This window comes from Populus alba, chromosome 16 (genome assembly GCF_005239225.2).
Source record: "Populus alba chromosome 16, ASM523922v2, whole genome shotgun sequence".
NCBI classification, from domain to species: Eukaryota; Viridiplantae; Streptophyta; class Magnoliopsida; order Malpighiales; family Salicaceae; genus Populus; species Populus alba.
In genome coordinates, this window is record NC_133299.1 from 13899108 (window position 1) to 13911592 (window position 12485).

At 29.9% G+C, this 12485-nt stretch overlaps 1 protein-coding gene across 1 annotated transcript; it reads right to left on the minus strand.

Annotated features, from left to right (window-relative positions):
- Nucleotides 1–2819: 2819 nt before the first annotated feature.
- LOC118039339 (ferritin, chloroplastic-like) lies at nt 2820–5629 on the minus strand. Its single transcript, XM_035046026.2, has 8 exons — nt 5271–5629; nt 5087–5170; nt 4926–4986; nt 4741–4828; nt 3866–3927; nt 3650–3715; nt 3234–3297; nt 2820–3112 (listed from the first exon to the last, which is right to left on the minus strand). The coding sequence occupies exons 1-8, from the start codon at nt 5555–5557 to the stop codon at nt 3075–3077; spliced, it is 750 nt and encodes a 249-aa protein (XP_034901917.1). The 5' UTR covers nt 5558–5629; the 3' UTR covers nt 2820–3074.
- Nucleotides 5630–12485: the final 6856 nt, after the last annotated feature.

Genomic DNA, 12485 nt, shown 5'->3' on the forward strand with positions numbered 1-12485 from the left:
TTCATAAGGAAAAAGAGTTGAATGGTGTTGATGTTAAGATGGAATATGATACTAACAATAAGGTAAAGCTTTAGAGATAGTGTCGAAAGGTGCTTCAACTGAGCCTGATGAGGAAATGGTAAAGAATATAATTAATAAAAACGCACCTGAAGAACAATATTGCAATATTGCAATAAGAAGACAAAAAAGATAGATAAAAGCACAAGTTAAGTGTGGTTATGCTAATTTAATTGATTTTGCCTTGAATGTTGTAAAGAGTCTTAATGATCATGAGCTTTGTTCTTATAAAGAAGTAATTTCTTATAAAGAATCTTATTAATGCATACTTGCTATGAATAAAGAGATCGAATCTCTTTATAAGAACCAAACATGAGAGTTTGTTAAACCATCACAGAGTCAAAAGATTTTGGGTATAAATAGGTTTATAAAAGGAAAGATGGAATCCTAGAGGTTGATGATGTAAGGTTTAAAGCACACCTAGTTGCTAATGGTTGGTTGACTTTAATAAAGTGTTCTCTCAAGTTATGAAGGATAGTTTTATTCGGGTATTGCTTGCTATAGTTGTTTTGTTTAATTTAGAGCTTGAGCAACTAGATATCAAAATAATTTTTCTATATGGTGAGTTGGAGGAAAGGATATACATGCATTAACTAAAGGGTTTTATTGTTCAAGGTAAGAAAGACTAAGTGTACTTATTAAAGAAGTCATTGTATGACTTGAAGTAGTCACAAAGATAATTGTATAAAAGGTTTGATACTTTTATATCTGGACATGGTTATTTAGGAGTGACTATAATATTTGTTTTTATTTCAAGAAGCTTTCAGATGGTTCATTTGTGTACTTGTTATATATTGTATGATGATGACATATTGATTGTCTTATGTTTTGGATGCTTTTACAACAATTTTCCATCCTATTTATGATATTGATTCTCTCCACTTGCTCGCTAATAAGCATATAACAAATTATAGACTAAGCTATATTGGTTCAAATTTATGGAAAGAACAATTAACCTTCACTGAATAGCTTGATTTAAAAAAAACTGAATTATATGGTGTATTTAAAGTTTGGAAGCATCATTGTCCTAACATCACACAAGAAATGCTAGAATTGGCTTAGGTTCTGGGTAACAATAAAAAATCTTTCTCATGGATAATAAGGTCTGACAATGATCATGGTGAATTTGTTAACCTTTGTTGTAAATATAGTAGACTAATAAGCAATGATGTTTAATTTACCATAATAAGAGTATACAAAACATAAAAAATGTTCAATGAAAACCTATAATGTATACAATTTTAAATCTATAAACACACAAAATAAAACTTAAGACAAACATGTTTTTAACACAAATATAATAAAAGAATATCAACATGTATTCAAATTTGAATATATTAAGCATATATTCAAATTTGCAATTGATATAAAGTCAAAGTCTAGATATATATAATGTCATTATCCAATTTTTGACTCAGTTTTTCTAAATATTTTCAAAATACAAAAAAAAATTGTAAAATCTTTTTTTGACTCGTTTGTGTCATTTCATCATTTTCAATGTCTTTTTGAAAATCCAAAATTTATTTTTAATACACTCAGTTATTAAAATATTTATTTCAAAATCATCGATTAATTTTTTTTATATTAAGTTGATGTTGTCCTTTTCAAAAAAAATTAAAAAGAAAGGAGAAGGATCCAAAGTATCTGGAAGAAAAATAAAGGAGGACTAAAATTTTGAAAGAGACAAGTGGGGGGAAAAAAAAACACCCACCCATATTATCCCACTCACCCATATTTTCCCACTCACAATTAAAAAACACAAAAACACACTTACCTATTATTCTTCCACTCTCCCATGCTCCACCATGAATCCGCATTAAAAAACAAATAATAATAATAAAATATGGATGAGGTTTGAGAAAAAATTCGTGACGGGCAAATTTTTTTTTTTTTTTTTTTTTGGGGGGGGGGGGGGGTGTCGTCCTTCAAAAGAAAAGAGGAGATTGTTGAAAATCTATGGAGGAGCCTGATTCGGCTAGCACCTCCCCATTTTTTCAACACCAGTCAGTAAAACAACTCATAGTTTAAATTATGTTGATATTCCATATTAAATAGTATATATTCAAGATTGAATTTCAGTATAATTTTAATTTTAAAAGCAAGTGAATCTCATTTTTAATTTAGCTTAAAATGTGTCCATTAACCTTATTATTTAAACAAATTTCCTCACAGTCAACCATTTTTTCACCTGAATTCCTTACAGAAACAAAGGATAGAGGCATGTTAGCAAGTTGGCGTCCACAACAGCAGATTTTAAAGCACCCATCAATAGGAGTATTTGTAAGTCACTTGGCATGGAGATAAACGGTGATGTTAGGAGAGATCAAGTTGGGAAGCTTGTTATAGAGTTAATGGAGGGAGAAAAGGGTAAGGAAATCAGAAGGAAGGCGATGGAATGGAAGACAAAGGTAGAAGAAGCTGCCAGCCCCGGTGGTTCTTCTTGCAAGAACTTCGAAAATCTGCTAGCAGACATTCTTTTGGTGCAAAAAACAAGAAATAAAATTGAGAAAGGTAAGCTAGTAGTTTTGCCAGTATTTTTGTATCAACAAAAAACTCATTGCAATGGATTTTCTCTGCCCTTCAACAAGAAATCAATGTACTGATTCTTCTGTATCAAATAAAACAAGCAATGGTTTCACAAAATCAGCTCTGAATCATATGATTTAATTTGATCAATAGACTCCATATTTATAGATCAATCAACTGAAGTGATTCTACACTCAAACAGCCTGAAGTCAAAGGGGAACATCAAGCAACATCCATACTTAAAATACAAATACATTTCACCTCCAAATAAAAGAGTCCAAATCTGTTTTCGTAATGTTGCCACACATTTTATTGAAAGCAAAGAAACTACCTGCTTCTTACTACATTTTTGTCTATTATACATCCTACACTGAAAACTCATTATCCTCAATCCATTAAAACTCCTAGAGAAGTTATCCCAAATCTACTATAGCACAGGCTTGAACCCAGAACGGGTGCATATTGTATTTACACATCATGCAGCATGAGCCTCATGCATGGAGGAGCATCTGATCAAAGTGCCATACTCCTGCAAGTTCACAGAAACTTGTCTTAAAACCCTAAGTTATAAATATATGGAGAATGGAAGAGTAAGTGGACAAGCATGGTGAAAGCAACGAAGATACTGAAAATGTAAGTTATATGCATACCATGGCCTTTTCCAACCATCCGCAATTGAGTGACATATTCTGCTATCTTCTTAATGGATTCAACCTGTTAAAAAAATTGTATATGTCAGAGTATGATGCAATAAGTATCCTTGCAAGTGTGAAAGTAAAATGTCACCGATTTTTTATGTGATTGTTCTTCCATACTAAATTTTTCAATTTTATTCTCAGTTTTGGACAGAACAAATGTCTAACAGGTTGATGACAGGAGGAAAACAGTAATCTTTTTTTTTTTTCTGGAAATAGATGAGTGAATGTTTTTAAATGCATAATCTGATATCTTCATTTTCACCTTCAATCTGGCACGACCGCCTTCCAGTGTATCTCGCAGGACTAGTGCATACAAGTGTTCAATCCAGTATTATATCCAGGTAAAGAAGCAATTATTTTGAGCTTACCTGCTCTTTCAAAAACACGCTATCGATGAAATCTTGCAATTGTGGATCATTGTTCTTATCTGCCACCTGTTATTTATCAAGAACACAGAATAGCTCATGAGCACAATTCTGAAAACATTGACTATTCCAGGCATTTAATGCAAGAAAGTACATAATACTTCCTAACTGCATGAAATTAAAATATAAAAAACATGGTGAAGGAAAAGGACACATCACCTTGTGCAAGTTCAGTAGTTTCTCATTTGTCAACTTCTCCAAGGACAATGCTAGTTCCATAGCTGAATCAAAGAATCAAAGACAGCCCAAGTTAATTAACTCAGAAACCGTAACGTTTTCCATTACAGAAACATATCCTGACACCTCTATATTATGGAAAGCATATCAAAGATTGGAGACAAAATCCACCAACTAAGTCACTACCATTAAAATATGGATGGAATTATGATGTAGACGGGGTTATATCAAATTAAAGGTTATGAGTATTCCAAAAATAATTTGCTATAACTATAACTAGATAGAGACCTGCCACCAACAAATCATGTTAATGACTTTGTAGATGTTTTTATAGACTACTGCGACATGTTTAGATGCAAGAGAAGATTTGATCACATTAAACTAGGATAGTGACTTAAAAAGATAATATCAGGAAATTGAACCAATGAATCGGATTCCTATCTCTTCAGTAATTCTACATACAACTTTTTTTTTTTTACGAGTATCGTTTCATTTATGGGACCGTTAGATCTTTTAAAATTAGACTCGAAAGTTATTATATGGATCAATTTTGTTATTTTTCTTATATTTTTTTGGATTTATTGTTTTTATTTTGAATTTTATATTAATTTTCTTTATTATTTCAGATTTTTATTTGTTTCGTAGCAGAGACAAGTGTTTTCTTCATGGCTTGTAAATCTCTAAGAAAACAAACATTAGCCTTATTTTAAAAAAAAAAAAAAAAAAAACTACAAATTTAGAGTTTATATTTGTAATCCGTTTCACTAGTTAAATCTTTTGTGTTTTCGGTATTATCGACAAAATCCACAAATAATACTTAACAGTTTCTAGCGATGAACATGAGTCTAAAAACATACCATATAATGCATCTCCTTTGTCTCCATGCTCAAATTCAGAAACGGGTTTCAGTATAGAGTGAAGCACTACTTTCCCTCCTCGTATATTCTAATCACATATATTTGGAAAATAATTAATTAAGAATACCAAAAATTAAAAAGTATATATTCGAGTTCGAAAAAGGAAGTGGTAGCCTGGTAGGTACCTGATACTTCATGAACTTCTCAGCATGTTCTCTTTCTTCTTCACTTGATTCCTTGAAGAATCTGATTAGAACATGACCACACCATGCTCAGTTATTACAAATCAAAGACAAAAATGAGGGAAGTAGCCAAAAAAAAAAGAGACGGGATTTTTTATGGTTACTTGGATAGGCCTTTGAGAGCAATGTTATCCCTGTCAAAATAGGCAAACATGGCATGGTATACGTAGGAAGCAGAATACTCCACACTGTTAACACAAAACACAAACACAAATCAATATCTATCTACTCTACAATGAGATTTCAAGATTATGTATCGCTTACAAAAAGAGAAAAGTTATTACTGACTTGATCTGCTCGTTAATGGCAGCTTCACACTCATCCACATAGAACTGACGAGCAAGAGAAACCTGACTAGAAATAGGAACAAGAAATTCCTCCCTCTTCACCTCTTCAAATGGCTGGAACACTAGACCGGTAAGAGTTCCACTGGCAGAAGAAACTACAAGACTAGTGTTCCTTTTCTTTCTGGAAAACAAAGGCAAGGAAGAAATGCCATGCCCGCCACTAGCAGCGTCCCCTTGCTTTGTTGCAAGAGAAAAGGCAGAAACACTTGTTGAAAAAGTTGAAGTCATAGCTTAGAATGAGAAAACAGAGAGGTCTTTTGCTATGTAAATGGAGATTTGTGGGTGTGCAGAGGGTGAAGGAGCAGAGAGTGTTTAAATACAGAGAGGAGGTTCCAGTGGATGGATAGGGTTTATTTCGGACCGTTGGATAAGTTAGATATTTAGGGTTCGGATCTTGACACATGTCGAGGGCGTGTGGAGGGCTCGTGGTATATACAGTGTGAACGCAACCCCTCCTTGTCAATTCTTTCGACGTAGCAATCATAAGATCCCCAAGACTTATCTCTTATATTTCACGCGCTTGACTGTACAAAACAATATACTCGCGATTTGAGACCGATATCTGTACGTATTTAGACTTTTAGTTTTAATTTGATGATTTAAGTGGTGGCGTGATTTCACGTGACAGGTGTGGAGTTGGTTGATAGTTTTCCAAGCTGCCAAAAACTTTGAATTTGGACATGAATGTGGTCTCTTAGCGCGAGCCAGCTACGTTTTGCAAGAAACCAATTTAGTCCCTTTAATTGAGTCGATTCAGCAATAAAACCCTAACAAAATGTAGTTCTTTCATTTTCGTCAATCCAGCAATGAAACCCTGATAAAAACCCGTTTCTTCAATTTTACCCCGATATTTTATCGATTATTATTATTATTAATTAACAAAAACTAAAGTATGTGAAGAAGCAATATAATTTTCCTCACAAAACACTAAATATTATAGATTGTTATATTATTTTCTCATGTTAGCTCTTTCTTTTTTTTTTTTGTTGCTTGATCATATGATTTTCTTTTTCATTTTTTTATTTTTTAAAATTATTTTTGTTGATTTTACTTGTTAATATTGAGATGGTTGAGAATTTAACTTTGTAATTTATTTATTTTTATTTTATTTTTCTATGAGATTAACATGATTTGCAAGTTTGTTAAGGTAACTCAGGTTGGCTTGGGTTATGGGTTCGATGGAGTGTCTCTTTTTTTTCTTCTCTTTTTTAATTAAACTTGATTATTTTTTTATAGTTTATTTTTTATCATATAGTTTTATAGAAAACCATGTTATTAAACTTTATAAAGTAACAAAAATTAAAGGGTATGGAGAAACCACCATTAATCCACACTCATTGTATTGTGGATTACAATAGTAGTCTTTACAGTATTCTGCTTTCTTTTTTCTTCTTTTTTTTTTGAATTTTGTTATGATTTTTTTAAAATTTATTTTTGTCAATTTCATTTTTTAAAATTGTGATAGTTGAGAATTAGTTTCGTAATTTTTTTCTTTTTATTTTGTTTTTGTATGAAGTTTTCATGGTTCCGAAATAACCCAAGTTGTCCTAGTTTACAACTTTGGTGGGTTATCTGTTTTTTTCAATTAAGCTCAACTTTTTTATAGTTTGTTTTTATCTCATATAATTAAAAAAATATATAGTTTTAGAGAAAAGTCATGGCATGCAACTTTATAAAGTAACAAAAATTAAAGAATGTGGAGCATGGTTGTTAAAAATGCATTTTAACTCGTAAAATCATCCGAACGAGTTAAAACACCAAAAACGTTTGGAATTGGGTTAAAATTCGAAAACCAGCAAAATCGGGTTGACTCGGTCAAACTCGCATAAAAACGGTCTGACTCGGAAAAAACGTAAAAAAACGGACCGTGTTAACGAGTTAATCAAAATTTTCACTTTCACCACTGTTTCATCGTGAGTTTGTCAAAAACGCAGAGTAACCTTGTAGACTACAACTCTCACACTCTCCTAGACTCCCTTTCTCCCCTTTCCCCAGCAAATTAAAAAATCACACTCCCCGATCCAAGGTTCTCTGTCAACTATTCAAGCAATAACGATCGAGTCTGATGGAATGCTTGTTACCATCGCTAAGTATATTCATCTCGTTTTAGTTGCTTTACCATGCAGTGTGCAAATCAAGTCTGATGGAATGCTTGTTGCCATCGCTACTGATGGCCTTCGAGGTTAGTCTTGATCCCTATTTATCTCTACTCTAAAGAAGTTTCTGCTACGATGTTCTTCTAGCTAATTGTTCCAATGTGATTTTGCAATCGAGTCGTATCTACATTTACAATACTATGGAGTTTATTACAATACTATGGAGTTTATTGAAGATTTAAGCATAGAATTTTGATAGTCTGCTCTTGGCAACACACCATTTGGTAAAATCATAGCAATCTCTATTCCCCATGGATTGTGATCTTGCTGCTTTGTTATTTGGCCACACCCTGTCAGGATATTTACATTTATTTGAATCAGACTTCACCTTAATCCATCGCTATTGTAACCAAGAACATGTAAAATTGCTTGATATTTGAATTTGTGCTTATCTAGCATATATCGTGTCCAAAGTATCAAGGTTCTCTATCAACTATTCAGTTGCTTTCTTGGTTGGTCATTTAATTATTTGTAATCGTTAGCTTTTAGAGAGAACTTTCTTAAATTGTTCTGTAATAATTATGTGAAGCATTAACTTTGCTCCTAAAACAATTCTGTATAGATGAGATATAAAGCTTTTATGCCTTTACATCTCTTCGGAGAATTACCAACTTTACGACAACTATGTCTGTGATGCTTCCTAAGCTTACATCCTATAACAAACTTGTCCTACCATTACCTTTTTTGTGAACCTGCTACTATATTTGTAGACTTGCTCCAACACTAAACATATTGGCGTCTAAGTGATTGCTGAGACTGTTTTCCCTATTATCTATGGTTCCTCTTAATACAGTTTTATTTTCCCCATTATCTATGGTTCCTCTTAATACAGTTCTATTTTCCCCATACCTGCCATGCAAATGTGTGCTGAATAGTTGATTTGCAATCACTTTTTGTTTCTATTTCTCTTGTTGATTTGCAATTTGTGCTGGATAGTTGTTTTGATGTTTATTTTGCAATTTTACGATTTTAGTTAAAATATTTTACTTGCGATTTTATGATTTTTAGTTAAAAAAATTTACTTTCGATTTTACGATTCGAGTTTATATTGTATGTTCCGTGTCGTGTCAAAAAAGCATTTTTGACAACCTTGATGTGGAGGGAACTATTATTCATCAACATCCATTACATTGTGGATTACAATAATAATCCACAATATTTTGCTTTATTTCCTTTTCTTTTTGAATTTTTGTTATGATTTTTTAAAAATTATTTTTGTTGATTTCAACTTTTAATATCAGGATAGTTTAGAATTTAGTTTTGTAGTTTTTTTTTTTATTATTTTATCTTTCTATGATGTTAGCGTGGTTTGCAAATTTACCAAGGTAACCTAGGCTACCTTAGTTTATAGGTTTGTGGGGTTTTTTTTTTTTAATTGAATTTGACTTTTTTTTCATCTATTTTTTTCTCATATAGTTAAAAATAGTTCAAGAAAAAATTCAAGTTATTAAACTTTATAAAAACCATGGACCTATTCACTAGTTTGCAGTATGGCAAATTTAACTTTTCTTTTTAATTAGTTTTTTTTATCTTTAAATATATATTTAATTGGGAATGCAGTTTCATAATTGGTTTTGTTTCTTCTTTTTATGAGGTTGCCGTGGTAAAAAAAAAAAATCTCAATATTGGGTTGATATTTGATAAAAAAAAAAAGTTAAATGAAGTTATTAAATCTAATAGAGTTCATGACTTGGGTTGCGAGGGGACTAAAATCGATTCAATCTGTCTTTGTCTCAATATTTTTTTTTAAAAAGTTCACATCTTAAAATTCTTTTAAAATCTAAGTCATGTTTTTACCGATCATTAAGATTATATTTGAATCCATAAAATCAATCGATTTAAGTTGAGTTAGTTGCATGTGGTTTAATTGAAAACTCGAGTTAGAAAAAATGTTGAGTTGTGATGTTTCAAAATTGACCTACTTGATCAGGTTTAATAACATAATTAAAAAATTCTTTGTGTTTTTAATATTTGTTTTACATTAAAAAAAAAAAAAACTTGGTCTGTTATGTGATGAAATACAGGTCAATAGACTAATTCGACCCAATTGAAATAAGATATAAATATAACGTGAAGAATATAAGCAGGGTTATTATATTGATGAAATTTTCATTTCAATTGAGTTGACTAACCAATTGTGAGGAATAAAGGTTAAATTTGATGAAAGTTCTTATAAGGGCTGATCTGGTTAATTTATACAAATACAGGGTCTAAACTGGATTTCTTCCTCTTTTCTTCTCTTGTGATTTTTTTAGCTGTCATTGCCGACTTGTATTTGATATACAGTACTTGAAAAAAATATTTTTTTAATAAAAAATATATTAAAATAATATTTTTTTATTTCTAATAATAAATATATTAAAATCATAAAAAATAAATATCTAAAAATAAATTAATTTAATATTTTTTAAAAATATATTGTAACACAGAAACAATATTCACTAAATAATCAACAGGCTGAGTTAATAACCATTATTTGATGGCCTATTAAAAAAAATAATGGGCTCTCAGAAATAGGATTGTGCCGAATTTAGAATGTTTGTCAAACAATGTGGCTTTCGTTTTCTGGACTGCACTTGATTTTGATACAGAGTTCCTCCAGATTTTTTTCCATGATATTTAATTTAAAAATTTCCCCTAAATCTTACCTTTTGTTTAAGTTCACGTTCTTACTTTAAATAACTGGTTTATATTGATTATCATAGTTGTTAAATTCAGCTTTTTTTTTTGTTTTGAGAGGTTGACATGGTGTTTAATCTAAATTAGGTTTTAATTTAAACTATTTTTATATATTTATTCATTCAAATCTGGTTAACAAAGTCAACTCTAATCTAAATCAAATTTAATTAAAATGAAAGAAATTTTTTTAAAACTAAAATAAAGTAATTTTTTTTTTTTAATGAATATTCATGTATCCAGTTTTGCAATATCTTTACCCAAACTCAAACCTAAAATTATTATCCAAACCTAAATTGTTGTGTATTTTTTATACTAAAATCCTATTCCATCAAATTTTGAGTATCCATAACCTTATGAAACTTGTATATATTAAAAAAATACTCAGGTTCGTTTTACAATTAAAACAAAAGAAATTGGTGGATCTATTGTTAAATTTGTTGCTGCTAGACCGGGTCAACATTTTCATATCGGTTCGATAATCATGCTTGAAATTCAACTTTTTTCTTTAAATTGAACTGACCGACTAGATAAAAATAAAAATAAAAATAAAAATGAATACCATATAGATTTGGTAGAACAGAGAGTATTCATCGGTTGGGATAAATTTATCATTATTCAATTTACTCAACAATCCAGGCGATGAAACTCCAAAATAACTCTTACAAACTATATTTATCTTTGTTCTTTGTTCCCATTTCAGTTTGATTAACTGTCAAGATGTCAATTTCCAACGATTTCTCAACACGATTAATGGATTCATCTCACGATTTTTCGGTCACAAATATGAGAAAAGAAGTAGCTTCAAGATTGAAGAATCTTGTTCATTTGGGTTTTACTTTTTCTAATAGTAAAAATGCTTAACTAAAATTCAGGATTTAAATTAAGTTTAAATACCGAAGATATTTATCAAGTTATTAACTCCTTACTATTTTTTTTTTTTCGAAATTGAATCGACACCACTCTAATACACATGGCCCAGCTCATTTACCACACTTGCTGGTATTCCTTCTCAGTGCACGACGATTTATAAATCTGTAGAAATATTTTTTCCTCGATTTATTTTCGGATTGTAGAAGTCTACTTCCTTCTTCTCTATTGGGAAGAAATGTACTTAATTTTTCACTTAATGAAAATGAGTGGAATTTTGTAATGTTGGTGTGTTAAAATTGAAGAAATTAATGATGAGTAATTTAATGGGTAGTAATTATTTTTTTTATTAATTTTATGGTTAAGTTGGAAATTTAGAGAAAAATAATTTTGTGTAGAATTGATAATAATTAAAAAATATATTAATTTAGATTAAATAAATTTGAATTGAATAAATAATTGATAATTAGTTGGGTGACAATTAATTTTAGTTAATTATGGGTTTTTTGCTGGAAATTTAAGGAAATTAAATTAGTGTGTAATTGATAAAAGAAAATAAGGTATTATTTAATGTTATTATTTATTGATTATAGTATGATATGAGAATTTATGATGTTTATGATAGATAGAGTGATTGTGATGATAATATTTGTAGTGATAATTATGGTTACTAACAATAATATCATGATAATAGTGATGGTTATTATGATAACGATGATATTAATGGTGTTGATGATATATCAATAAGTGGTGGTGGTGGTGAAATGATGACAATAATTAGTGGTGGTAGCAACAATGACGATGAAGTGATAATTATTAATTTAATAATGAAGATGTAAACAAACTAAGATGGGATTGTTATAAAATTATGATTATATTAATGAAACAATAGTGGTTGTGGGGTGATCCCAATGATAAGATGGTGGAGCGGTGATAATAGTTATTAAGATAATGACATTATTTTTAGCATATTTAGTTTAGTGAAATGAATTCTTATCGTAGTATGTCACTTATTTTCTATTTATTTATCATTTTTTTAAATGATTTGAAAGAAGAATAGATTGATGATTGATTTCTCTATATATATATTTTTTTTAAATAAATACTTTCATTAATTAGATTTTTTTTTTGTCATAGAATATATAGATACATTATTTATATTTCACTTTTAAGTTCGATCTATATATTTGATGTAAAATAATAATATTTTAAAACAGATAATCTATGACATGGAGTATTTATTTTTATGAATTTTATTGATGTAATTATTTAGAATTAAGATACTTTGCATGTCTCAAGTGCATACTAGTTTTGTTGACGTGATTTAAGATACCTTGAATGTGTAAGTGCATACAACGTTCTCACATCAAGGCGTGATAGTGACTTCTTTTCTTTTTTCTTTTCTTTTCTTTTTTTACATTTTGAATTTGAACGCTTGATATATATATATATAT

Excerpts from the sequence above, each read along its gene's own strand:
- LOC118039339 (XM_035046026.2), bottom strand. The coding sequence starts at position 5,557 with ATGACTTCAACTTTTTCAACAAGTGTTTCTGCCTTTTCTCTTGCAACA. Across the intron at positions 3,928-4,740 it reads CAAAGGAGATGCATTATATG|CTATGGAACTAGCATTGTCC; the intron begins GTATGTTTTTAG and ends TCTTTGATTCAG. Across the intron at positions 3,298-3,649 it reads GCGTGTTTTTGAAAGAGCAG|GTTGAATCCATTAAGAAGAT; the intron begins GTAAGCTCAAAA and ends TTTTTTTAACAG.